This window comes from Scyliorhinus torazame, chromosome 17 (genome assembly GCF_047496885.1).
Source record: "Scyliorhinus torazame isolate Kashiwa2021f chromosome 17, sScyTor2.1, whole genome shotgun sequence".
Lineage (NCBI taxonomy): Eukaryota > Metazoa > Chordata > Chondrichthyes > Carcharhiniformes > Scyliorhinidae > Scyliorhinus > Scyliorhinus torazame.
The window spans coordinates 27,460,102-27,488,042 of record NC_092723.1 but is presented as its reverse complement, the minus strand read 5'-3'; the positions used below and the strand labels follow the sequence as shown (position 1 = coordinate 27,488,042).

Here is a 27,941-nt window from a genome sequence, read left to right as displayed (position 1 = left end):
GGTGATATGAGGGAAAGACTCTTTATGCACGAGATACCCTCAATTACGACTCAGGAGAGAAGATTGATAATTTAAAGGCTTTAATTACCAGAGAGCCGTACATCTGCCGAGATATGTGCTCACTGCACGCTGCCTACTGAATGTAACCTTATATACAGTTCCCTGGGGGTGGCGCCGGAGCCGGAGTTCCCCAGGGTTCCAAACCCGGTCTTAAAGGGGCCTACGCATTAAAGGTACATGTGTATATAGATATCATTCATCACAATGCAACAATGGTTTGGGATCTGGAATGCATTAGTGTGGTCCATGTGGTGGAGACTGATTCATTTGCGGTGTTCAAAATGGGGCACAGTATGGTTTTCAAAATGAAATCAGATAATTATTTGAAGACAAAATGTTTCACAGGGATACAGGGAAATGTAAGGGGTGAGCGAGAATACCGGCGACTCAGTATGCCGAGAGAAATCGAGACAGTAGCAGATTCGGTTTGCATGGGAATTCGATACACAGAGGAAAGGGGTGGGATATGCAGAGGAATTATTCTAAGTTAATTAATGAGTAATTAAATTAAGTTAACTAAATAACAAAAGTGACGATGGCAGGACCTCTGTTATATTGCAGCTGTGGAATGTGGGAGCTTTTCAATGCCAAGGCGATCCAGGACAGAACGTGTAAGTCGTTAGAGGAATTCCAGGTCAGGATTATTGATCTCAAGCTGAAATGAACGTAAGGGAGGGGGAGAAATATGTGGACGCTTTGTTTCAGAAGCTGGTCACGCCTTTTAGAAAAGTGTGGTACAGGAGGATGTGACAGGAGGGCGGCACAGTCGTTAGCACTGCTGCCTCACAGCACCAGGGACCCAGTTCAATTCCGGCCTTGGGTGACTGTGTAGATTTGCACGTCCTCCCCGTGTCTGCGCGGGTTTCCTCCGGGTGCTCCGGTTTCCTCCCACAGTCCAAAGACGTGCAGGTTAGGTAGATTAGCCATGCTGAATTGCCCTTTAGTGTCCAAAGATGTGCAGGTTAGGTTGGATTATGGGGATAGGGCGGGGTGTCGGCTTAGGTAGAGTGCTCTTTCAGAGGGTCGGTGCAGGCCCAATGAGCCGAATGGCCTTCTCCTGCACTTCAGGACCTCTATGGTGACCATGAGTGAGGCAGGTGAAGGGGTCAAGCAGACTTTAGTGGAGGAGCCTCAGACTTTGCAATTGTCAAACCTGGACGAGAGTGAGGTCTGCAAGATGGACAAGCAGACTGGCCATGGCAACATGGTACAGGGAGTCATTCAAACAGTGGTGGGGGGGGGGCGGGCAGTGAGGGTGAGCAAAAGGAATGTAATGGGGATAGGATAGTGAGGGAGATTGGCACTGTTCTCTGCAGTGGAGAGTGAGATTTCAGAAAGCTCTGTTGCCTGCCTGGTTCCAGAGTTCATAGAAAATAGCAGGAGTAAGTCATGTGACCGATCGAGCCTGCTCCGCTATTCATTATGATTGTGGCTGATGTCTATCTGAGCACCATACTCCCACACTCTCCCCATACCCCTTGACATCTTTAGAGTCTAGAAATCTATCTATTTCCATCTTAAATACATTCAGTGATTTGGCCTCCACAGCCTTCTGTGGTAGAGAATGCCACAGGTTTACAACCCTCTGAAGGGGTTTGTCTCACCTCCGTCCTAAATGGCCTACCCTGTATCCTGAGACTGTGACCCCTTGTTCTAGACACTCCAGACAGAGGAAACATCACTGCTGCATCCAGACTGTCTAGCTCTCCTGTTAGAATTTTATACTTTCCAAGAGATCCCCTGTTATTCTTCTAAATCCCAGTGAATACAGGCCTCGACAAACCAATCTCTCCTCATACAACAATCCTGCCATCCAAGGAATCAGTCTGGTGAACCTTCGCTGCGCTCCCTCTTTAACAAGTATTTCCTTGGGTAAGGAAACCAAAACTGCACACAATACTCCAAGTTTGGCTTCACCAAGGCCCTGTACAGCTGCAGTAAGACATGCTTGCTGCTGTACTCCAGGCCTCTTGCAGTGAAGGTCAATATACTATTTGCCTTCCTCACTGCTTGTTACCTTTGCATTCTTGCTCACATTCAGTGACTGGGTCCCTTTGTCTGTCAACATTTCCCTATCGCAATTAAAGTAATACTCGGTGTCATTTTGTTTCTCTTTCCGAAGAGGATACCTTCACATTTATCCATGTTTTACTGCATCTGCCATGTATTTGCCCATTCACTCAACCTGTCTAAATCACCTTGAAGCCTCTTAACATTCTCCACACCACCAACATTCCCACCACGTTTTATGTCATCAGTAACCCAGGAAATGTCATGCTGGGTTCCCTCATCCAAATCACTGATGTCAATTGTGAATAGCTGTGTCCCAAGCTCTGATCTCTGCGGGACACCGTTAGTCACTGCCTAACACTCTCTGTCTGCTAACCAATTCTCAATCCATGCCAACATATTAAGACAGTCCCATGCACTTTAATTTTGCACACTAACCTCTTATGTGGCACTTTAGCAGAAGCTTTCTGAGAATCCAAATAGACCACATTCACTGTTTGGCAGATCTGCTCAAGGCGGGAGGGGGAAGGATTAAATCACTGTGATCCATGCAGGTGCAAACGACATGGGCAGAACAAAGAAAGAGGTTCTGCTTAGACAATATGAGGAGCCAGGCACCAAAGGGAGGGCAGGTTAATAGGGTGAAGAAAAAGGCATATGGGACACTTGCCTTTATCAACCAAGCACAGGTTACAAAAGCAGGGAGGTCATGTTGGAGTTGGGGGACACAGGTTCAAGGTGAGGGACAGGAGGTTTATGGGGGATTTGAGGAACAACCTTTTTACTCAGAGGGTGGTGACGGTGGAATGTACTGCCTGGGAGGGTGGTAGAGGCAGGTTGGCTCATATCCTTTAAAAGATACTTGGATGGGCACTTGGCATGTCATAACGTTCAAGGCTATGGGCCAAGTGCTGGTAAATGGGACTAGGTAGGCAGATCAGGTGCATTTTGTGTCGGTGCAGTCTCAATGTGCCGAACGGCCTCTTCACTACATTTTCTGTGATGCTGTGAAATTAGGAAGCAGAATCCCACGTGAAAATTGCCATAGGGCAAATAAGATTCGGGAGATGAATGTGTGGCTCAAAGATTTGTGTGGGTGAAGTGGGATCTGGTTCGTGGGGTACTGGCGCCAGTACTGGGGAAAGTGGGAGCTGTACCTTTGGGAAAGTCTACACTTGAACTGTGCTGGGAACTGGGCGGGATTCTCTGATCCGAGGCTAAGTGTTGACGCTGTCGTAAATGCCGTCGCGTTTTACGATGGCGTCAACAGTCCCCAGGAGCAGCGATCCTGCGCCCTACAGGGGGCCAGCACGGCACTGGAGCGACTCACGCAGCTCCAGCTGCCGATACCGGTGTCAAACGGGTGCCGAGGGCCTGCGCATGCGTGCTGCGGCCGGCGCCAAGTCGCGCTGTTACCGGTGCGAACTTACGCATGCGCGCTTGTTGCCTTCTCTACGCCAACCCCGACGCAACATGGCGTAGAGCTACAGGGGCCTGGCGTGGAGTAAAAGAGGCCCCCACCAGGAGAAGCCAGCCCGCCGATCAGTAGGCCCCGATCGCGGGCCAGGCCACGCTGGAGGCCACCCCCGGCGTCGGCCCCCCCCTCTTCCCCCACCAGGCTGCCCCCCGCAGGATGGACGCCAAATTCCCGCCGGGTAGGACCACATGTGAATGGCGGCAGTGGGACCCTGCCTCTCTCGGTGGCCACTTGGCCCATCCCGTGTGGAGAATCGCTGGGGGCGGGCGCTTAGAGTGGCTCCTGACCGGCGCCGCGCCGACCAGGCGGCGCCAATGGCGCCAATTCCCTATTCTTACTGAATGTCATATACTCCTCAATAATCAGGATCGATCCTTGTTCTCCTGCAGCCAAGTCTCCAGAATGGCTATCAGATCACGTATATTTACTTCATAGTGTGCAATCAATTCATTTACTTTGTTATGAATGTTTTGTGCGTTCAGATACAAAGCCTTAGTTTTGCCTTTTTCTTATCTTTGAAACATCTAATCTTGACCACTGATATCGCCCCCCCTCCTCCCCCCTCCCCCCGGCGATTCTCGGACCCGGCCTGGGGTCAGAGAATCCCGCCCATTTCTTGAGAATAGCGTAACTAGGGAAGTAACTAAATAAGGGGAGCATTTGAGGGGGTAGATTCAAGGCAGGAGTGCATAATAGTAAAATGGAAGTGAGGGTCTTAGAATAGCAGGAAAGGATAGAGAGAAAAAACCTTGAATGTTATCAGTAGTCAAGACTAGATGTTTCAAAGATAAGAAAAAGGCAAAACTAAGGCTTTGTATCTGAACGCACAAAACATTCATAACAAAGTAAATGAATTGATAGCACACTTTGAAGTAAATATACGTGATCTGATAGCCATTCCAGAGACTTGGCTGCATGAGAACAAGGATTGGTCCTGATTATTGAGGAGTATATGACATTCAGGAAGAATAGGGAGCTGGGTAAAGGTGGAGGGGTCGCACTGTTAATCGAGGATGGCATTGATGCACTAGTTAGAGATGATCTTGGATCAGGAGATCAGGATGTAGAATTGGTTTGGGTGGAGATGAGGAATAGTAGGGGAAAGAGACCAGTGAGAGTGGTCTACAGGCCCCCTAAAAGTCACCACATTGTAGGACAAAGTATATAAGAAGAAATATTGCATGCTTGTCAAAGTCGTGATTTTATTCTGCTTATAAACTGGAAAAATCAGATTGGCAGCAATAGCCTGGATGAGGGGTTCTTAGAACGTTTTCAATATAGTTTCTTAGAGCAGAGAGCAGGTTATGTTGGACTTAATATTGTGTAATATGACAGGATTAATTAATGACCTCAGAGTAAAGGTACCCCTAGGTAGCAACGACCACAATATGATTGAAGTTTATATCCAATTTGAAAGAGATAAGAGTGGCCCTAAGACTAGTATTTTAAACTTAAATAAGGGAAATTAGGGCATAAAAGATGAAGTGAACTGGGACACTCGGCTAGGGGATAAATCAATAGAGAGAAAGTGGCAGATGATCCAAAGGGATATTTTGGAATATTCAGAATAAGTATATTTGCTGTCAAGAAAAATTCTAAGGGGAAGACCCACTATCTATGGTTAACTAACGAAATTATGAAAACATCAAACTTAAGAAAAAACATATAACTGCGTAAAGATGAGTGGCAGGTCAGACGATTGGTCAGAATATAAAGAATGGCGGGGAATGACTAAAAGTTTAATCAGGAGAAAGAAATTAGAGGAAGCTAGCGAGAATTTCAACAATAAAAAAACAAGAGTTTCTGCAGGTATTTAGAAAGCAAGAGAGTAGGTAAAGCGAATGTTGATCCTCTGGAGAGTGGCAACGGGGAGTTAATAGTGGATAATAAGGAAATGCCAGATGAAATGAACAAATATTTTGATTCTAGCTTCACCATAGAAGGTACAAAAACATTCCAGTAATAGCTGCAAATCAAGATGTGGGAGGGAGAGAGGAACTTGGTGAAATTACAATCACTAGGGAAGCTGTACTGAGCAAATTGATGGGGTGTGGGCTGACACGTCTCCGGGTCCTGACGGACTTCATCCTCGGGTTTTAAAAGAGGTGGATAATGATGAAGTTTTTTGTTTTCATTTTCCAAAATTCCCTAGATTCGGGAAAGGTTCCATCAGACTAGAAAGTAGTAATCACAAACCTTCCATTCAAGAAGGTAGAGAGGCAGAAAATAGGAAATTAGAGGCCAGTTAGCTTGACATCTCTCATGGGGAAGATGTTAGAATTGTTTTTAAGGGGGTTACAGCTGGCACTTCGAAAATCTCAAGGAGATTGGAAAAAGTCACCATCGTTTTGTGAAAGAGAAATCATGGCCGAGATTCTCCGGTATCCGGCGGGGCCGGACCGTACCGGCGTCAAAGAGTGGCGTGAACCATTCCGGCGTCGGGCCGCCTGGAAGGTGTGGAATCCTCCGCACCTTCGGGGGCTAGGCCGGCGCTGGAGTGATTGGCGCCGTGCCAACCGGTGCCGAAGGGAGTTGCCGCATGCGCAGGAGCGCTGGCATGTTCCCAGAACTGCTGCCGTGATTCCTGCGCAGGGGGTTTCTTTTCTGCGCCGGCCATGGCGGAGTTTAACACAGGCCGGCGCGGAGGGAAATTGTGCCTCCACGGCACAGGCCCGCCCGCAGATCGGTGGGCCCCGATCGCGGGCCAGGCCACCGTGGGGGCCCCTGGGGCCGGATCCCCCCTTGCCACCCCGAGGACTCTGCAGGCTGCCCTCAGAGCCAGGTCCCGCCGGTACGGACCTTGTGTAATTCATGCCAGCGGGACTTGCTGAAAACGGGCGGCCACTCGCCCCAGCGGAGACCGGAGAATCGCCGGGGGACCACTGCCAACGGTCCCCGACCGGCACGGCGCGATCTCCGCCCCCGCTAAAACATCTGTGCCGGAGAATTCGGCAGCCGGCGTCGGAGCGGCGGGGCAGGATTCACGCTGCCCCCCGGCGATTCTCCGACCCACGGGGGGGTCGGAGAATCCCGCCCCTTGGCTCACCAATTTATTGGAGTTCTTTGAAGGGGTAACATTTGCTGTAGACAAAGGGGAGCCTGTAGACTTGCTGTACTTAGATTTCCAGAAGGCCTCTGACAAGGTTCCACATCAAAAGTTATTGCAGAAAATGGTGCTCATTTGAGGGTAACATGGAAAGAAGATTGATAGCCTGGAGAGAAGGTTGGCTGGCTGACAGAAAACAAAGTATGCCGAAATGTTTTTTTTTTCTGATTGGCAGAAAGTGACGAGTGAGGTCTCGTAGGGATCTGTGCTGGGGACTCAACTTTTTTACAATTTATATCAATAACTTCGATGAAAGGAGTGAATGCATGATAATTATATTTTCAGATGACACAAAGATAGGTAGGAGCGTATGTTGTGAAGAGGACGTAAGGAGTTCGCAGGCAGATATAGATAGGTTGAATGAGTGGCAAAAATCTGGCAGATGGAGTATAATCTGGGGAAGTGTGAATTTGTTCACTTTGGCAGGGAAAATAAAAAATAACAACTGCAGAATTCCGAGATGCAGAGGGATCTAGGTGTTCTAGTGTGAGTCACAAATAGTTAGCATGCAGGTACAACAAGTAATTAAGATGGCTAATGAAATCCTACCCTTTATCATGAAGAAATTGAACATAAAAGTAAGGACCCTGTGCTTCAGTTATACAGGGCATTAGTGGGACCATGGGCCGGTTCCCCAACTGCGGGTTTCTTGGTGAGTGCTGTTTGCTGACGGCGGGATTCTATACTCCGCCATTTGTCAACGGGATTTCCCATTGAAGCCGCCCCATGCCGCCGGAAAACCCGTGGGCGGGGGTGCGCTGGAAATGTGAATCGCAACGGCCGGAAAATTCCGGCCCACATCTTGAATGTGCGCAGCTTTCATAGAATCACAGAATTTACAGTGCAGAAGGAGGCCATTCGGCACATCGAGTCTGCACCGGCTCTTTGAAAGAACACCCCACCCAAGGTCCACACCTCCACCCTATCCCCACAACCGAGCAACCCCGCCCAACACGAAGGGCAATTTTGGACACTAAGAGCAATTTAGCACGGCCAATCCATCTAACCCGCACATCTTTGGACTGTGGGAGGAAAACGGAGAACCAGGAGGAAACCCACACATACACAGGGAGAATGTGCAATCTCCGCACAGACAGTGACCCAAGCCGGGAATCGAACCTAGGACCCTGGAACTGTGAAGCAATTATGCTAACCACAATGCTACCGTGCTGCCCTTTGGTCTCCTTATTTAAGGAAGGATGTAAATGTATTGGAGGAGGTTCAGAGGAGGTTTACTAGATTGGTACCTGGAATGAACGGATTGTCTTATCAGGAAAGGTTGGACAGACTGAGCTTGTTTCCACTGGAGTTTAGAAGAGTGAGGGACGTAGGTAAGAGCCTGAAGGGCATTGACAAGGTGGTCTTGAACAGCATGTTTCCTCTTGTGGGTGAGTGCACAACTAGGGGGCACTTTCTTTAGATTAGGGGTCGCCCTTATAAGACAGGTAAAGAGAAATCCTTTTTCTCTGAGGTTTGTTCGATCTTGGAACCCAGCCTCATAAGACAGTGGAAGTGGGGTCACTGAATATTTTGAAGGCAGATATTGGGGTATTCCTGTTAGCCAAGGGAGTCAAAGGTTATCGGGGTTGATGAGAAATCAGAAACACAAACAGATCGGCCATGATGGTGTTTGGGGATATTGATGGTGTTTGAGGATAATAATAATAATCTTTATTAGTGTCACAAGTAGGCTTACATTAACACTGCAATGAAGTGACTGTGAAAATCCCCTAGTCGCCACACTCCGGCGCCTGTTCGGGTTCACTGAGGGAGAATTCAGAATGTCCAATTCACCTAACAAGCACGTCTTTCAGGACTTTTGGGAGGAAACCCGGGCACCTGGAGCAAACCCAAGCAGACATGGGGAGAACGTGCAGACTTCGCACAGACAGTGACCCAAGCTGGGAATCGAACCTGGGACACCTGTTACTACTATGAAGCAACGGTGCTAGCCACTGTGCTACCGTGCCACAATGATGGCGTTTGGGGATATTGATGGTGTTCAGGCTATTGATGCTGTTTGGGGAATATGATGGTGTTTGGGGATATTGATAGTGTTTACGATATTGATGGTGTTTGGGGATATTGATGGTGTTTGGGGACATTGATGGTGTTTGGGGACATTGATGGTGCTTGGGGATATTGATGGTGCTTGGGGATATTGATGGTGTTTGGGGATATTGATGGTGTTTGGGGACATTGGTGGTGTTTGGGGACATTGATGGTGTTTGGGGACATTGATGGTGCTTGGGGATATTGATGGTGTTTGGGGATATTGATGGTGTTTGGGGATATTGATGGTGCTTGGGGATATTGATGGTGTTTGGGGATATTAATGGTGCTTGGGGATATTGATGGTGTTTGAGAATATTGATGGTGTTTGGGGATATAGATGGTGTTTGGAGATATTGATGGTGTTTGGGTTATTGATGGTGTTTAGGATATTGATGTTGCCCGAGATCGCAAATGTCTGTTTATGAGAAGGTTCTGTGCTGGGAGTTGTAAGGTTGTATTTTATTTTACAGTGGGAGCTATACAGGAGGATTACTGCTGTTGCACATCGACTCAGAGACATTCAGCACCAGCAGCGTGAGGCCTGGGACCTTGGGCCTGACCTTCCGCCACCTCTTATCCTCCCCAAGCTCCGGATTCACAGTCACTCTGCGAGCTGCAGACAACTCTTAACAGTCGGCCTGTACTCAAACTCCAGGAACACGTGACCAAATTTTCCCTTGTGTCCCACATAATAATGCAGGTTGAATTCATACAACATGGTCCCCACGCCGTCCGCCTCTGTGTCACAAGTCATGCGGCCCTACGTGATTGGGAGAGGATTTCTTTCCCGTTCTGATGATTACCATCAATGGGCCAAATCCCTCTGAATCTGTTACTACTGGGAACAAGAAGTTTCAATACTGGAGGCAGTGAAGCTTAATACCAACACCAATCTTACAGAATGAAAATCCAGTCAGAGAATTAATACAGTGCATTCCACTCAGATCCATGAGAAGACAAATCAGGAAATACCTCCCTAACAGCACTTTGGGTGTATCTACACCACAGGGACTACCACAGTTCAAGGAGGCAGCTCACTGCCACCTTCTGAAGGGCTATTAGGGATGGGTAATAAATGCTGACTGAGCTAGTGACGTCCACCTCCCGTAAATGAATTTTGAAAAACTTTAAAAATGACAGACCCTATACCTGGTCGATGACCAGGTATATATGCTCGCTGTATTCTGCTGAGCTAAGAGATCACTATCCATCACGCATATCTTGTGAAGACCAGAATGGGGATTTCTGCCATGCATCTGTCAATCAGCGCATGCAGTCAAAATCTTCCCCAGGCAGAGGCAAAAGCAAAAAAACTGGCTCCTTCACCAAATAGGATTGAAAAATTCACATGACAGCAGTACACTCACTCTCTCGCTATCAGACAGTCTCGCTCGCACACACACACACACGTGCTGGGATGGGGGATGGGGGTTTAACTCCGGGATCGGAAGAGCAGGGGAGGAGTCGGGAATGGGGGTTGTTAGGAGTCAGGGGGTTGAGATCAAGAGCAAGGTCCAGGGGAACAGGATGATGCAAGTTGAAAGCTGATGGTGAAAGCTGAGAAGCTACAGAGAGACAGTTTCAAATAGAAGATGATTGAAAATGGTACATCTGATTTGAATTGATGTGAAGTCTGTGTGGTCAGGTAGCCTGGCAACATTAAGTTAATGGAATGGACCTTTGAATAAGGTACCCTGAGTTGATGCTTTGAGGAAAGCGAAATAAACATTTTGGTGTTAGTTCCTGCAATATGGAAGCTGGATGAAGCCATCTGTTAACAATTCTGGAGGCAGCAACGAGCTTAGCTTTGACTGCAGTTCCCCTTCAATACAGAATAAATTTACAGACACTCATCAATCTGAGACCTGAATGTTCCAGCACAGTGCGTAATGTATTTTCATGGATTTTGAAATGTGTTTTAATTCATGTCAAATCTCTGCCTTATTTTCAGGTGCCTATCTTGTTCCCTACCTCATCCTGCTCCTCATCATCGGAATTCCTTTGTTTTTCCTGGAACTTGCGGTGGGCCAGAGAATAAGGCGTGGAAGTATTGGTGTTTGGAACTATATCTGTCCCAGGCTAGGAGGCATTGGATTTGCAAGTTGCATTGTGAGTATCATCGCCGAGCTTAGTGGCTGAGAAACTATTGAGAAGCAAATGGGATCTGTAGCTTTAATAGAGGAATTGAGTACAAATCCTGGGAATTTTGCTGAACCGATACAGAAAACTGGTTCAACCTCACCTGGAATATTGTCCCACAATTCCTGGCACCACACTTTAGGAAGGATGTGAAGGCTTTGGAGAGGGTGAGGAGGTGATGGGATTGTTCTCTGAGGAGTGGCGGTTAAGGAGTGATTTAAAGGGAAATGTTTTGATTGTGAAACACAAATAATGCCTCCCTTATTTGTTTCTCTTTGCATTGGAGTGCCGTCTGCAATGTATCTTTATCTGGGATGTTGCCTGCTTATTTTGCTGGTTGGCAACAGGCTTTGCTCCAACAGCCATGGTTCCTTGTCCAAGAGGACTGAAACACTGGCTCCTGTGTCTGATTTGAAATTGGTGAGGTGACTGTTCAAGGAGATGTCAACATTTCAAAAGGAGAATCCCAGGATCCTTGATCTCACCCAAGGAGCACTGTTGATTGTTCTTGTTGGTGGAGTACTTCAATCTCGTAGATTGTTTTGGGATCCTCCACAAGTGTCAATGTCTTAGACTTACACAGCTTTCGGAAATGCCCTAGTCAGCTGCAGTGGAAACATTGCAGTGAGATTGCTGGGCATTGCTCTTACCAGTGAGGTCTTTAGGCTCCACAGGACCGACAAGGTCTCACACCATCTTGTGGTCAGGTTTGGTATTGTCCTCCTTATCCTGGAGCCCACGTGCTTTGTGAGGTTTAACCTCACCACGTAAAAAGCTCAGTGACTCAGTAGATTCTCCTGATCCGTGCTCTCGGTTTGTAATCAAACAATACCCATCATCTTTGCATCTTTATCAACATAATTGACCAACCATTCCCAAACCAATACCCCCTCCCACATCTCCCTTCTCATCTCCCTGCTGCTTCCCCCCTCCCTCCTTTATTCTAAGTGTCATGTCCAGTATTCAGTTGGAGCTTTCTCTTCTCTCTCTCCCTAGGTTTGCTTCTTCGTTGGACTTTATTATAATGTCATCATCGGCTGGAGTATTTTTTATTTTTTTAAATCGTTTCAATCTCCCCTGCCCTGGAGTGAATGCCCCCTGATCACCAACGGCACCGTTACCAGTAAGTAAGATATTCGATTCAGGGGAGGGGTGGCTCCCAACCTTTAAAGTAACTGCATGCCCTGTATTTCTGTCTGTTCCTCCTCCTGTCAGTAACGAGATTCCAGGTTTGCCCCCTGTGATGAACGGTTACTGCCTTATCCTCATGTAAGGTGATGTCCCCTTTAAGACCGGGCTTGGAACCCTGGGGACTCTGCCTCTGGCTCCGCCCATCTGGGAGCCATACATAAAGGGCTGCCTCATGGGCTGTGCAGCAGTCTGCTCTCGTCTCTAGCTATAGCATAGTTATTAGTCTAATAAATTGAGGTACCCTCAATAATGACACTTCGAGATTAAACTGTAAAGAAGGCTTTATTAGACTAATAACTATGCTATAGCTAGAGACGAGAGCAGACTGCTATACAGACCATGAGGCAGCCCTTTATGTATGGCTCCCAGATGGGCGGAGCCAGAGGCGGAGTCCCCAGGGTTCCAAGCCCGGTCTTAAAGGGGACATCACCTTACATGAGGATAAGGCAGTAACCGTTCATCAACCCCCCCCCCCCCCCCACTCTGTCTAGTCAATTGAGTATCGATCAATGGTGTAGCAAGGGGACAGTTTGCTCGATGGTAAAAACTTGGTGATAATAATTGAACCATAGGTGTGCTTTAGGGCAGCACCGTGGCTTCACAGCACCAGGGTCCCAGATTTGATTCCCCGCTGGGTCACTGTCTGTGCGGAGTCTGCACGTTCTCCCCCTGTCTGCGTGGGTTTCCCCCGGGTGCTCCGGTTTCCTCCCACAGCCCAAAGATGTGCAGGTTAGGTGGATTGGCCATGCTAAATTGCCTTTAGCGTCCAAAAAGGTTAGGAGGGGATATTATTGGGCTATGGGCTACGGGGATAGGGTGGAAGTGAGGGCTTAAGTGGGTCGGTGTAGACTCAATGGGCCAAATGGCCTCCTTTATGTTCTTTCCTGGCTACTTGCACTCACGCCCAGAGAAAAATGGGAGTGGGAGTCAGAGCTTGTGTTGCTGTGTAGGACCTTGTGCAGTTTCCTTTTGAGTGCAGTTGAGATTCTCGTGTCTGCGTGCTGCTGTCTCAGACTGGGGATACACCCTGAGGAAACAGTCTGCCCATGTTAAATTTCTCGGGCTGCTTTCTTTCAGCAAGGGAAGCTAAGAAGCTGTGAGGCCTGAGGGAGGAGACGTGTCAGACTAGATTCAGGGCTCTTTTCTCAACTCATGTTTCGTATGAGAATTGAACGAATGAAACCAGCCAATGAACAAACAGGTCAGAGGGTTCAAAAGGGTGGATGTCCTTTGACCTTTGGATACATGTGAGAGGGATTCTCCAATAACGGGGCTATGTCCCCACGCCGGCGTGAAAACCGGTGCCAACCACTTTGGCGTCAATGGCCCCTGAAAGGAATTCTCCCCTTTCTAGGGGGCTAGGTTGCCGCCTGAGTGGTTCCCGCAGCTCCAGCCGGCGCCGAACGGCCCGCGCGAGTTCGTGCATGCGCGGAACGGCCGGTGTATTTCCACGCATGCGCTAGGTTTCCCTTCTCTGCGCCGGTCCCCAGACAACAGGGGCCCGCCGCGGAGTAAAGTAGGTCCCCACGGAACCAGCCCACCCACCAATCGGTAGGCCCGATCGCGGGCCAGGCCACCGTGGGGGGCCCCCAGGGTCGGATCCCCCCCCCCGCCCCCATCCAGGATGGCCCCCGCACACTTACCTTCCAGGTCCCGCCGTGTGTGAGGTGAGTAACCCACACCGGCGGGACTCGGCCAAACTCGTCGGCCACTCAGCCCATAGGGGCCCGGAGAATCGCCGGGGGGGGTGGGGGGGGGGGGGGGGGGCGCTGTCAACGGCCCCCGACCGGTGCGGCGGGAATCTTGTGGGCGCCCTAAAGCGCCGGAGAATAGGGAAGCCGGCGGCGGGGCGGGATTCGCGCCTCCCCCCGGGATTCTCCGACCCGGCGCAGGGTAGGAGGATCCGGCCATGACTTTTTTGGTGTTGTTATAACATCTTCCTCCACGTTAACCAGAGAAGTTTTACTAATAACAGGGTCCCTCCCATTCCCCCTCCAATAGGACGTCTGCCCCTCATAATAATAATAATATCTATTAGTGTCACAAGTAGGCTTACATTAGCACTGCAATGGAGTTACTGTGAAAATCCCCCACACGCCACACTCGGGCGCCTGTGTGGTACACTGAGGGAGAATTCAGAATGTCCAATTCACCTAATAGCAGGTCTTTCGGGACTTGTGGGAGGAAAGCGGAGCGCCCAGAAGAAACCCGCGCAGACACGGGAAAGAACGTGCAGACTCTGCACAGTTCCCCCAAGCAGGAATTGAACCCAGGTCCCTCGTGCTGTGAAGCAACAGTGCTAATTGACCCCAGTGCAGCACAATGTCAGATATGCTGCCTCCAGTACAGACCCGTGATCTAATGTCTGGGCAAAGTGAACCTAGGTAACATTTGACAAAATAATTTTCACACTCAATAAAGTTGACGATGACACTAATTGTGACTGTCTCTCACTCCAGTTGTAGAGCCAGAATGTGAAAAGAGTTCAGCTACGACTTACTTCTGGTATAGAGAAACTTTGAATATCGCTAATAATATCAATGAAGGAGGAGGCCTGAATTGGAAGATGACCCTGTGTCTATTGTCTGCATGGTTTCTTGTAGGATTGTGTACAATCAAAGGCATCCAATCATCTGGCAAGGTAAGTCCAAGCTTTGATTTGGAAGGGTAGAGGGAGCTTTACTCTAGGTGTAATCCCGTGCTGCTCCTGTCCTGGGAGTGTTTGATGGGGACAGTGTAGAGGGAGCTTTACTCTGTATCCAACCTCGTGCTGCTCCTGTCCTGGGAGTGTTTGATGGGGACAGAGTAGAGGGAGTTTTATTCTGCGTATAATCCCGTTCTGTTCCTTTCCTGGGAGTGTTTGATGGAGACAGCGGTGAAGGAACTTTACTCTGTATCTAACCCTGTGCTGTACCTGTCCTGCGGTGTTTGATGGGGACAATGTAGAGGGAGGTTTATTCTGTGCCTAACCTCGTGCTGTCCCTGTCATGGGAGTGTTTGATGGAGACAGTGGAGAGAGAGTTTTATTCTGTATCTAGCCCCGTGCTGTACCTGTCCTGGGTGTGTTTGATGGGGTCAGTGTAGTGGGAGCTTTACTCTGTATCTAGCCCCATGCTGTACCTGTCCTGAGAGTGTCTGATGGGGACAATGTCGAGGGAGCTTTACTCTGTATTTAACTCCGTGCTGTACCTGTCCTGGGAGTGTTTGATGAGGACAGTGGAGTGGGAGCTTTACTCTATATCTAACCCCGTGAAGTACCTGTCGTGGGAGGGTTTGATGGGGACAGTGGAGAGGGAGCTTTACTCTATATCTAACCCCGTGAAGTACCTGTCGTGGGAGTGTTTGATGGGGACCGTGTAGAGGGAGCGTTACTCTGCGTGCAGTTGTCAAATTCTGAAATGAAAGAGCAAAGCACTGGAAAAACTCAAGCAGCTGCCTTTGGAACTGAAGACGAGTCATATTGGACTTGAAGCATCGACTCTGTTCTTCTCCCACAAATGCTGACAGACCAAATTATTTTTATCCAGCTCTTTGTTTTTATTTCAGATTTTCAGTATCTGCAGTATTTTGCTTTGAATTTGGAGTCAAAATCTGAAACTGGATGGACTCAGTACTTTTGTGTTTAATGAAATATGGTGTTGATAATGCCCCTGATGATTGACAGTGGTCAAGTTAATTGCCCTTGGCAGAGGACCAGATGGGCTTTATCAAAGGTAGACAGCTTACCTCGAACGGCAGGCGCCTGCTGAACGTGATAATGACTCCCTCCGGGGAGAGATCACCAGAGGTGATCGTCTCCCTAGATGCAGAAAAGGCCTTCGACATAGTCAAATGGAAATACCTCATAGAGGTACTGGAGCGGTTCAGGCTTGGAACAGGATTCACCTCCTGGGTAAAACTTCTGTACAACGCTCCCAACAGTACGGACCAACAGCACCAAGTCCCGATACTTCCAGCTGCACAGGGGCACCAGACAAGGGTGCCCACTGTCCCCGCTGCTGTTCACTCCAGTGATCAAGCCACTAGCAATCGCGCTCAGAGCAGCAAAAAGCTGGAGAGGGATCCGAAGGGGAGGCAGAGAGCACAGAGTCTCACTCTATGCAGATGATGACCTGCTCCTCTACATTTCGGATCCACAGAGCAGCATGGACTGAATCATCGCGCTCCTGAAAGAGTTTGGCGCCTTCTCGGGCTACAAACTCAACATGAGCAAAAGCGAGATCTTCCCAGTACACCCACAAGTAAACGGCAGCACCAACGGGACTGCCATTTAAACAAGCCCGACACAAATTCTGCTACCTGGGGATCCAAATAGCCCATGACTGGAAAGGGATCCACAAATGGAACCTCACCAGTCTGACAGCGGAAGTTATAAAGGACCTGCAAAGATTGAACACACTCCCACTCTCTCTCACTGGGAGAGTCCAGACGATCAAAATGAACGTACTGCGCAGATACCTCTTCCTACTCAGATCCATCCCGATCTACATCCCCAAGGCCTTTTTCAAAGCACTAGACAAACCAATCATGCCATTCGTATGGGGGGGGGGGGGGGGGGGGGGGGGGGGGATGCTAGGATACGAAGAAGGTCATAGAAAATACAAAATCCAGGGGGGGGGGCTAGCCCTCCCAAACCTACAATTCTACCACTGGGCAGCGACGGCCGAGCGAATAAGGGGATGAATCAAGGAGCCAGAAGCCGAGTGGGTGCGCGCGGAAGAGGCCTCCTGCATGGAGACCTCCCTCCCGGCCCTCGCCATGGCTGCACTCCCATCCCCATCCAAAAGACACTCCAGCGGCCCGATGGTGATAGCCACCCTCCAGTCCTGGAACCAACTACGGCAGCAATGTGGCCTGACCAAAATGTCGGACAAAGCTCCCATCTGCAACAACCATAGGTTCACACCAGCGCTGACTGATGCCACCTTCAAAAGGCGGGGACAGGACGGAGGGACACTGACAGTCAGGAACCTATACACGGACGGCAGGATCGCAACACTGGACGAATTGACAGAGAAATTCCAGCTAGCCAGGGGGAACGAGCTAAGGTACCTGCAACTCAAAAACGTAAGGAGACAAGGACGTACCCACAACCGCCACGACAGACATTACTGGAAGAGTTACTGACGCAAGCATACGAGATAAAGGAAACTGTCGCGACATGTATCACTGACTGGTAGAAAGGACCGACACCGTACTGGATTCAACAAGAAAGAAATGGGAGAAGGCCTGGGGATTGAAATAGGGTGGGGACTCTGCAGCGAATCACTGCATAGGGTCAACTCCACCTCCACGTGTGCAAGGCTCAGCCTGACGGAGCTAAAAGTGGTACATAGAGCCCACTTAACAAGAACCCGTATGAGTAGGTTCTTCCCGGAAGTGGAGGATGAATGTGAGCGGTGCCAAGGAGGCCCAGCCAACCACGCCCACATGTTCTGGTCTTGCCCAGACTTGCGGGGTACTGGACAGCCTTCTTCGAGGCAATGTCCAAGGTGGTGGGGGTGAGGGTGGAGCCATGCCCGAAAGTGGCGGTCTTCAGGGTTTCAGACCAGCCAGATCTATTCCTGGGGCGGAGGGCGGCCGCCTTTGCCTTTGCCCCTCTGATCGCCCGCCGTAGAATCCTGTTCGGCTGGTGGTCAGCAGCACCACCCAAAGCGGCAGACTGGCTGTCCGACCTCTCGGAATCTCTCCAAATGGAGAAAATCAAATTCGCCATCCGAGTGTCAGGCGACGGCTTCCACAGAACGTGGGAGCCATTCATCCAATTGTTCCGGGACCTGTTTGTGGGCAACAAACAAGCAGAAGAATAGCCAGGTAGCCAAGAAACAGGGGAAAGTAGCCAAAGCATGCGAGGGAGAGATAGACCGGGAGAGAGGGGGGGTCGGGGAACAGCTAAACCTAAGAGGAAAGAAAGGTGAACCACAGGAGGGGGGGAGGGGGCAGAAGAGGGGGGCAGGGGGGAAGAGGGAAGAGACGGGGAACAATAGAGGAGAACCAGGTAGGTGGGGGGGGGGCGAGCAGGGAAACGATAACAAACTTGGCATCTACAGGAGCAGAGAACAAGGAGAATACAGGCGAAAGACGGGAGGAACGGCTGAAGCGGAGGTGAGCGCGAGACGACAACGGCAGCGAAATCCGTCCGGGGGAAGCAAATGACAACACCAACACCAGACCCATTCGAGTATTGCCCTCTGTAATTGTTTCTCCGGCACCCAGATGCATATCTACCCGCCCCCCCCCCCCCAGACACACAAACAGGTGCCTACCTATGTGTTGTAAATGATGTTGCCAATTGTACAGAGTTGCTGCTGTAGAGCTGGTGCATAATACCTTACCAGTTACGTTATTTGATTTTTTCTTTCTTTTTTATTATTACTTTTTCCCCCTGTTTTTTGTGATATGTTTGTGTGTGCCCTTCTCTTCTATATATATATATATTTATATCATATTCTGTGTACATAACGGCAAATATACTTTGTTCAAAAACCCAATAAAAAATATTTATATTTAAAAAAAAGTGAATTGCCCTTGGAAGTCAGTATATGTGATTCCCTATGTTTATTTGAACCATTTTCAGGTGATGTACTTCAGTTCTCTGTTTCCATATGTCGTGCTGATCTGTTTCCTGATTCGGAGCCTTCTCCTCAGAGGCTCGATTGATGGAATTCTTCACATGTTTACTCCGAAGGTACGCTCGCACTTAAAGTGAGGTCTGCAATTGACTATTAGGCATTACTGGGCAAGGGGGTCAGGATGGCTTTGGGGGTATGGGGCGGCACTGTGACGGTGGTGGGTGTCTGGGGGATGGGGGGGGGGGGGGGGGCTTGATTGGGAGGGAGTAGGTTTACTAAGTGGGGGATGCTGGGGGGCTGTCAGAGGGTGGAAGGAATTCCTTTCAGTTTGTCATTTTGTAAATTTGACTAATTTAAAAAATAGCTTTGGGAAATGTTTGAGACTGAGGCACAGTAGCATCGAGGCTAAGCCACTGGATTAGTAACTCAGAGGACTAATACTCTGGGGACATTAAATTTTATCACAGCAGTTGTGGCAATTTAAATTGAATTAAATAAAGCTGGAATAAACAGTCAGCTTCACTGGTGGTGACCATGAAATCATCATCAATTGTTGTGAAACCCATCTGGTTCATTAATGTCCTTTTAGGAAAGGAAATCTGCCATCCTTACTGGCCTGGCCTCCATGAGACTCCAGGTCCACAGCAGTGGACTCTTAAATACCCTTTGAAATGTGCAAGTCATTCAGTTCAAGGGCCATTGGGGATGGCCAACCAATGCTGGTCTTGCCAGTGGCACCCACATAAGTCCATAAGATATAGGAGCAGAATTAGGCCATTTGGCCCATCGGGTCTGCTCCGTCATTCGATCATAGCAGATCTCATCCTGGCCTTAACTCCACCGTCCTGCCAGATCTGCATAACCTATTATTGAAAATCTGTCTAACTGCTCTTTAAATTTACTCACAGTCCCAGCATCCACCGCACTCTGGGCTAGCCAATTCCAGAGAGTCACAACCCTTTGGGAGAAGTAGTTCGGCCTCACCTCTGTTTTAAATTTGTTACCTGTTATCCTAAGGCTGTGCCCTCTTGTTCTAGAATGCTCTAAAAGAAGAAGCATTCTGTCCACGTCTACTTTTTTCCATAACTTTTATCATCTTGTAAACCTCAATTTGATTGCCCCTCATTATTCTAAACTCTAGAGAGTATAGGCCTAAACTGTTCAATCTCTCTTCAGTCCAAAGATGTGCAGGTTAGGTGGATTGGCCATGCTAAATTGCCCTTAGTGTCCAAAAGGTAAGGTGGGATTACTGGGTTACAGGGATAGGGTGGAGGTGTGGGCTTAAGTGGGGTGCTCTTTCCAAGGGCCGGTGCAGACCCGATGGGCCGAATGGCCTCCTTCTACACTGTAAAGTCTATGTTCTAAAATACGACAAACCCTCATCTTTGGAATCGATCTAGTGAACCTCCTGTGAACAGCCTCCAATGCTACTACATCTTTTCTCAAAGAAGGGGACCAAAACTGTGCACGATACTCCAGGTGTGGTCCCATTAATGCCTTGCCCAGTTGCAATAATACTTCCTTAACTTTATACGCTATTCCTTTAGCTACAAATCCCATGAATTCATATTTTTTTAACGAGCGTTTTGGAAAAATTGATGCCACAAAGCAGCTTTCACTGTGTGGTGTGGGAGAGTGCGTAAACATTCTCCCCAAGGTTCAAAGGATGGGCATTAAGTTCAAGAACACCATGCGACCATCATCCCTTTCCTGCTTTGGCCAGTTGTGAAGTCCAAGCTACTCTCTTGTTGAGATCAGTTTGCTTAGCACTGAACCAGTAACTTTTTAAAAATTCTTTTTTCATGGGTTGTGGACTTCGCTGGCTAGGCCAGTACTTGTTGTTCATCCCTAAGGTGGTGGTGAGCTGCCTTCTTCAACCACTGTAGTCCATATAGTTTCCTCTATGGCTGACATTGTTTCAGGTGGTGCCCCTGCCCACTGCCCTGGGGATTGAGGCTGGCCTGTTTTTTTACATTAAGCTGCCCATTCTGTACACTGTTGATTTTGTTTTTAACAGCTGGAGAAGATGATGGAGTCGCAGGTATGGAGGGAAGCAGCCACACAAGTCTTCTTTGCCCTTGGTCTTGGATTTGGGGGAGTCATCGCATTCTCAAGTTACAACAAGAAAGACAACAACTGTCACTTTGATGCAGCCCTTGTCGCTTTCATTAACTTTTTCACCTCTGTTCTGGCGACCCTCGTGGTATTTGCAGTTCTTGGATTCAAAGCTAATGTGATGAATGAGAAGTGTGTCATAACGTAAGTTTGTGAGAACTTTGCAGAATACTTTTGTGTACAGGAGAACAGAATCAAAGAACCGAGAACAATTATGACACCCAGGGCTATATGACCTGTCTGAATCACACATGTAAACACCTCATTCCCATGAGCACCAGTTAGTGATGGGGGCACGAGGATCAGGCGACATACAAGTGGGTTCAAGATCAGTCTCGTGGGCGGAGATGTGATTGAGGATCGTGACATAAAAATCAGTGGGTTACTGCGTGGAACAGCATAAACATAACTGGGATCATTTGAGAATTCCAAATGTTTGCTGGTGCATCAAGTATACAGATTGATTGAGAGCGAGGGGCCCAGTGTGTACAGCACGGTATGGGCACAATTGGGCCTGAGATTCTCTTTCTTTTTAAAAGACAATTTTATTGAGGTATTTTTGGTATATAAAACAATGACATTGTATAGTACTGTACAAAAGGAAAAGCAAGTAACGCATCGTACAAACCACAACTCTGTTCTCGCAAGTGAACAGAGTGAACGTATCAAGGCGAACTTAACCTTTTCTAGACCGAGAAAGCTCGCCATGTCCGATAGCTATGCTTCGGTCTTCGGGGGCTTTGAGTCCCTCCATGCCAACAGTATTCATCGCCGGACTACCAGGGATGCAAAGACCAAGACGTCGGCCTCCTTCTCCTCCTGGACTCCCGGGTCGTCCGACACCCCAAGGATTGCCACCTCAGGGCTCATTACCACCCCAGTTTTCAAGACCCGGGACATGATGTCCGTGAATCCCTGCCAGTACCCCCTGAGTCTAGGACACGACCAGAACATGTGCACATGGTTAGCCGGCCCACCGGCGCATCTGGCACACTTGTCCACCAGCCCGAAGAATTTACTCATCTGGGCCACCATCATGTGGGCCCGGTGCACGACCTTAAACTGGATCAGCCTGGGCCTGGCGCATGTTGCGGTTGTGTTCACTCTACCCAGAGCTTCTGCCCAAATACCGTCCTCCATCTCCCCCCCCCGAGCTCCTCTTCCCACTTAAGCTTCAGGTCCTCAGTCTGTGTATCCTCAGCTCTCGTTAGCTCTTTGTAAATATCTGAGACTCTATCCTCACCTACCTCTCCCCTCGATACTACCCTGTCCTGCCTCCCCTTTGGCAGGAGGCGTGGGAAGGAGGGCACCAGCCTGCGCACAAAATCCCGCGCCTGTAAGTATCCAAAGTCATTCCCTCCTGCCAGCCCAAACTTCTCCTCCAACGCCCTCATGCTTGGAAAGCTCCCTTCCAGGAAAGATCACCCACCCTCGCAATCCCCGCCCTCCTCCACAGTTGATACCCACCGTCCATGTTCCCCGGGGCAAATCGGTGATTGCCGCAGATTGGGGTCCACACCGATGCTCTCAATTCCCTTATATGCCTTCTCCCCTGGCCCCAGATCCGCAGAGCTGCCACCACTATAGGGCTGGTGGAGTACTGCGCCGGCGGGAGCAAACATGGGCTGCAAAACAACCGCAACATGGGCTGCGAAACTGGTGCCCCTGCACGAAGCATCCTCCACCCACTCCCAAATCAACCCCGTGCCCACCATCCATTTCCTTATCATCGCTATGTTGGCCGCCCAGTAGTAGTTGCTAAAGCAACGCCAGTCCCCTCTCCCCTCTGTTCCTTTCGAGCATCACCTTCCTCACCCGTGGGGACTTCCCCACCCAGACAAATCCCAGGATAATTTTATTCAGCCTCTTAAAGAAGGACCTCGGGATGAAAATGGGGAGACACTGAAATATGAACAAAAATCTCGGGAGAATCGTCATCTTAACAGTCTGCACCCTCCCCGCTAGTGACAGCGGGAGCGCATCCCAACTCCGAACCTCCTCCCTCACTCGTTCCACCAGTCGGGACAGGTTGAGCTTATGCAACCTGTCCCAGTCCCATGCCACCTGTATCCCCAAGTATCTAAAGCTTTCTCCTACCAGCCTGAACGGCAACCCCTTCAGCCTACTCTCCTGCCCCCTCACCTGAATTACGAACATCTCGCTCTTAGCCATGTTCAATTTATATCCTGAAAACCGGCCAAATTCCCTCAGGATTTCCATGATACCGTCCATCCCCGCGATTGGGTCTGATACGTGTAACAGCAGGTCATCCACGTATAACGAGACTTTATGTTCCACTCCCCCCTGGACCAGCCCTTTCCAGTCCCTTGAAGCTCTCAGAGCAATTGCCAGGGGCTCTATGGCCAGCGCGAACAGCAGTGGGGAGAGAGGACAACCCTGTCTTGTCCCGGGGTGCAGTCTGAAATAACCTGATGTCATCCTGTTCATTCTTACACTAGCCTCTGGGGCCTGGTATAACAGCCTATAACCCAATCAATGAACCCCTCCCCGAATCCGAACCGTCCGAGTACCTCCCACAGATATTCCCACTCGACCCGGTCAAAAGCCTTTTCTGCATCTATAGCTACCACTATCTCTGACCCCCGGCTCTCCGGGGGCATCATGACCACATTAAGCAGCCTTCTTAGATTGGCCGCCAATTGCCTACCCTTTACAAACCCAGTTTGGTCCTCCGCAATTACATCCGGTACACAGTCCTCAATTCTAGTCGCCAAGATCTTGGCCAGTAACTTAGCGTCTGCATTGATCAAGGAGATCGGCCTGTAAGACCCACAGGCCTCCAGGTCTTTATCCTGTTTCAGAATAAGCCAAATAGTGGCCTGCGACATTGTCGGGGGTAGAACCCCTCTGTCTCTTGCCTCGTTGCAAACCCTGACCAGCACCGGCCCCACTATCTCGGCAAACTTTTTGTAAAACTCCACCGGATACCCATCCGGCCCCAGGGCTTTACCAGACTGCATGACCTTCAGGCCCCCCAATACCTCTTCGATCCTAACCAGGCCCCCCCCCAGTTCGTCTACCAACCCCCTACCTACTCCTGGGAAGGTAAGTCCGTCCAGAAATCGCCTCATCCCCTCCGGTCCCCTGGGGGTTCCGAAGTGTACAGCTTACTATAAAAGTCCCTAAACACCTTGTTCAGCTCTGCTGGGTCCCCCACCAGATTTCCCTCCCCATCCGCTATCCTTCCTATCTCCCTAGCCGCTTCTCTCTTCCTTAGTTGTTGCGCGAGCATTCTGCTGGCCTTCTCTCCATGCTCATATATCGCGCCTTTTGCCTTTCTAAGCTGCTCTACGGCCTTGCCTGTAGTCAGCGCTCCAAACTCGGCCTGCAGCCTCTGTCGTTTCCAGAGTAACTCTGGCTTCAGGAACTCCGCGTAGCTCCTGTCCGTCCGTAAAATTTCCTGAACCAGTCGGTCTGTTTCTGCCCTATCTGTCCTGTCCCTATGAGCCCGGATTGAGATCAGCTCCCCTCTCACCACTGCCTTCAGTGCCTCCCAGAGCACCGCTGCTGAGACTTCTCCAGTATCATTTACCTGCAGGTAATTCTGCATGCATTTCCTCAGCCTCTCACTCACCGCCTCGTCCACAAGCAATCCAACTTCCAGCCTCTATTGTGGGCGCTGAAAGCTATCCTTGCAAATCCGTAGGTCCACCCAGTGCGGAACATGGTCCGATATGGTAATTGCCGCATATTCTGCCCCCACCACCCCGGCCAGCAAGTCCTTACTCATGACAAAGAAATCAATTCGGGAATACATCTTATGGACGTGGGTGTATTACGAAAACTCCTTCGCCGTCGGCCGGCTAAATCTCCACGGATCAGCTCTCCCCATTTGCTCCATGAACCCTCTCAGTTCCTTTGCCATCGCTGGCAACCTGCCCGTTTTTGAACTGATCCAGGCTCGGGTCCAGGACTGTGGTAAAGTCCCCACTCATAATCAGTTTGCATGAATCCAAGTCAGGGATCTTCCCTAGCAACCTCCTGATAAAATCCACATCGTCCCAATTAGGGGCATACACTGACCAAGACTACTCTCACCCCTTCGAGCTTACCCCTAACCATAACAAATCTGCCGCCCCCATCCACAACTGTACCCTCCGCCTCAAATTGAACCCTTTTATTAATCAGGATTGCAACCCCCCTAGTCTTAGTGTCAAGCCCCGAATGAAAGACCTGACTAACCCAGCCTTTCCTTAGCCTAACCTGGTCTGCCACTTTCAGGTGCGTCTCCTGCAACAAGACTATGTCCGCCTTCGGAACCCGCAAATGCGCGAACACACGCGCCCTCTTCACTGGCCCTTTTAGCCCTCTAACATTCCAGGTGATCAGCCTGGTTGGGGGCACTTCGCCCCCCTCCCCTTTGCCGATCAGCCATCCCCTTTCCTTGGCCAGCCCTCCAGCCATGTGTCGCACTTCCTCTGGCCCGCCTCCTGGCCGGCTCCACCCATGACCTCCCCACTGTTGCCATGTCCAGTTTCCATCCTCGTCAGCAGATCAACTTCCCCCCCTCCGCAGTAACACCATCCTACCACCTAACCCCTGCTCTAGTCTAACTAAATGAGCCCCCCCCCCCCCCCCCCCCCCCAACCTGGCTTCCATTGACTAGCCCACCCAGCTAGCCTGGTGGCTCCCAGCTTCGGCGCCAGCACGTCTCTCACCATTTGTTCCCTGGATCCCCTCCCCCCCGGTCCATCCATACCACTTCCCCAAACCAGCCCTGCTTAAGCACACACTCTATACAAGTCAAAGATATCCCCACCAATAGTGCAATTTAAATCAAACAGATAGAGATAAGAAGCACCGCGCACTCTCAGCCCTTCCCCTCCACACACAGAAGATTGCAAAAAATTCCCCCGGAACCCCCAGCATAACCACACCTTATTAACTATTTTCTTTTTTATTCTCCCCCTACCAAACCTCCAACCAAACAAGAAGCCCAAAAAGGAAACTTTCAGGGAAACCACGAAAAAGAACAAGAAAAACACATCGCAACGAAAAAAATGGACCCTAGCATGCAGGCATCTCTCAAAGCAAAAATAGAGAGACAAAATAGACTTAAAAGTTGTACCATGAGTCCAAGAGGCCTCAGCTCAGAGCCAGCCCTTGCTTCTTAACAAAGTCCATCGCCTCTTCGGGTTCCTCGAAATAGTGGTGCTGGCTCTCATACGTAACCCACAGTTGCGCCGATAAAGCAGCCCGAATTTCACCTTGTTATACAAAGTCTCCTTCACCTGCCTGTAGCCTCCCCTCCTCCTGGCCATCTCAGTGCTCAGGTCTTGGAAAACACGCAGGGTGCTATTGTCCCAGGTACAGCTTTGTGTGCTCTTGGCCCATTGCAGAACCCGCTCCTTGTCCAGGTATCTGTGGAACCGGACCACCATCGCTCGTGCGGGGCACCCTCGTCGCGGCTGCCCCACCTGCACTCTGTGTGCCCTGTCCACCTCTGGCGGGCGAGGGAACACCTCGTTCCTCAGCAGCTTCTGGAACATATCTGCCACATACGTGGCAGCATCCAGCCCCTCAGCCCCCTCCGGGAGGCCGACAATTCTTACATTCTGCCGTTGAAATCTGTTGTCCAGGTCCTCCAGCTTTTCCAGGAGCATTTTTTGCTGATCCCTCAACCTCCGAATCTCCACGTCCGCCACCGTTTGAAAGTCGGCCTGCTCCTCCACCGTCTTCTCCAGCTTCTGGAGCTACTCAGCCTGATCACCCAGCCTTTTTTCCAATCTGTCCATCGACTTCTGGAGCGGCTCCAAATTATCGCGCTTCAGAGCTAAAGAGCCCTCCTACACGGCCTGTAGCAGCTGCTCCATTGTAGGCTGGGCAGTCTGCGCCTTGCTCTGGACACCAGCCATATTGGTCTCTCTCACAGCCACCCCCGTGCCCTTGTTTGACCACTTATTCTGCTGTTTACAGTCCCTCCGGCTTAAGTCCATACAACTCTGTATTTGTTCAGTGCCTGAGAACTATTGCTTTCCAGTTCCGCGCTCAAAAGCGCAAAAAAGTCGGGGGACAAGGTCCAAAAGTCCGACCGAAACAGGAGCCACCAAATGTGCGACCTACTTCCTCATAGTCGCCACCGGAAGCCTGGGCCTGAGTTTCTCTTGATGCTGCATGAGACCATTTTATTGCATTCTCTTTTGAGGGTAATACAACTACTGAAAAGAATAAATCTTCGCAAGCTATTGATGCCAGAGTTAAACAAAAAAAGGAGTTGGATTGCTCGATCACGGTGAGATGTTGGGAAGGTTAGGACATCCATCAGCCAGTGAGGGATGGGTTCTTTGTGTTCAATTTGTACCCTAATAATTTGGACGTTCAGGAAACTATCTTCCATTCCTTTCTCCTGCATCTTCCACGATGTTACAGTAATTCATGAGAGTTTGAAACATTAAAACACAGAAACTAAAAGCATTTGGCCCTTCGAACCTGCTCCGCTATTCAACATGATCATGGCTGATCCTCGATCTCATTGCCCCATTCCTGCTTTCTCCTCATACCCCTTGATGTCATCAAAATCTTAAAAATCTATATTCAGTGACTTTGTCTGCACAGCCTTTTGTAGTAGAGAATTCCACAGGTTCACTACTCTTTGAGTGAAGAATTGTTTCTTCATTTCAGTTTTAAATGGCCCACGGTGTACCCTGAGACTGTGCCCCCTGGATTCCCCAACCAGGGAAAACATCCCCCTGTATCTAGTCTGTCCAGCCCTGTTAGAACTTTATATGTTTCAATCAGATCTTCTCTCATCCTTCTAAACTCTAGTGAATAAGGGCCCAGTTGAACCAATCTCTCCTCATAGGACAGTCCCGCCAACTCATCAGCCTAGTGAACCTCTGCTGCACTCCCTGTGTGGCAAGCATATCCTTTCTTATGTAGGGAGACCAAAACTACATGCAATACTCCAGGTGTGGTCTCACCAAGGTCCTGTATAACTGCAGTGAGACATCTCTACTTCTGACTTTAAATTACATTGCAATGAAGGCCCACATACCATTTGCCTTCCTAATCGCTTGCTGCGCCTGCCTCTCCATTTTCTTTGACTGGTGTACAGGACACCCAGATCCCTTTGTACACCCACACTTCCAATATATCACAGTTTCAATACGACTGTTCCTTTCTGTTTTTCACACCCAAATATAACTTCACCTTTAGGCACATTATGCTGCATCTGCGATGTGTTTGCCCACTCACT

The 27,941-nt window shown here is 49.5% G+C and overlaps 1 protein-coding gene across 2 annotated transcripts in view; it reads left to right on the top strand.

The window, feature by feature from the left end:
- LOC140393798 (sodium-dependent neutral amino acid transporter SLC6A17-like) overlaps positions 1-27,941 on the top strand; it is a 112,075-nt gene that overhangs the window by 50,545 nt on the left and 33,589 nt on the right. For both annotated transcript variants that reach the window (XM_072480243.1, XM_072480244.1), the window contains exons 3-7: positions 10,660-10,817; positions 11,844-11,970; positions 14,498-14,679; positions 18,616-18,726; positions 20,628-20,869. In XM_072480243.1, the coding sequence (XP_072336344.1) occupies positions 10,660-10,817; positions 11,844-11,970; positions 14,498-14,679; positions 18,616-18,726; positions 20,628-20,869 (820 nt within the window). The remainder of the gene's footprint in view (positions 1-10,659; positions 10,818-11,843; positions 11,971-14,497; positions 14,680-18,615; positions 18,727-20,627; positions 20,870-27,941) is intronic.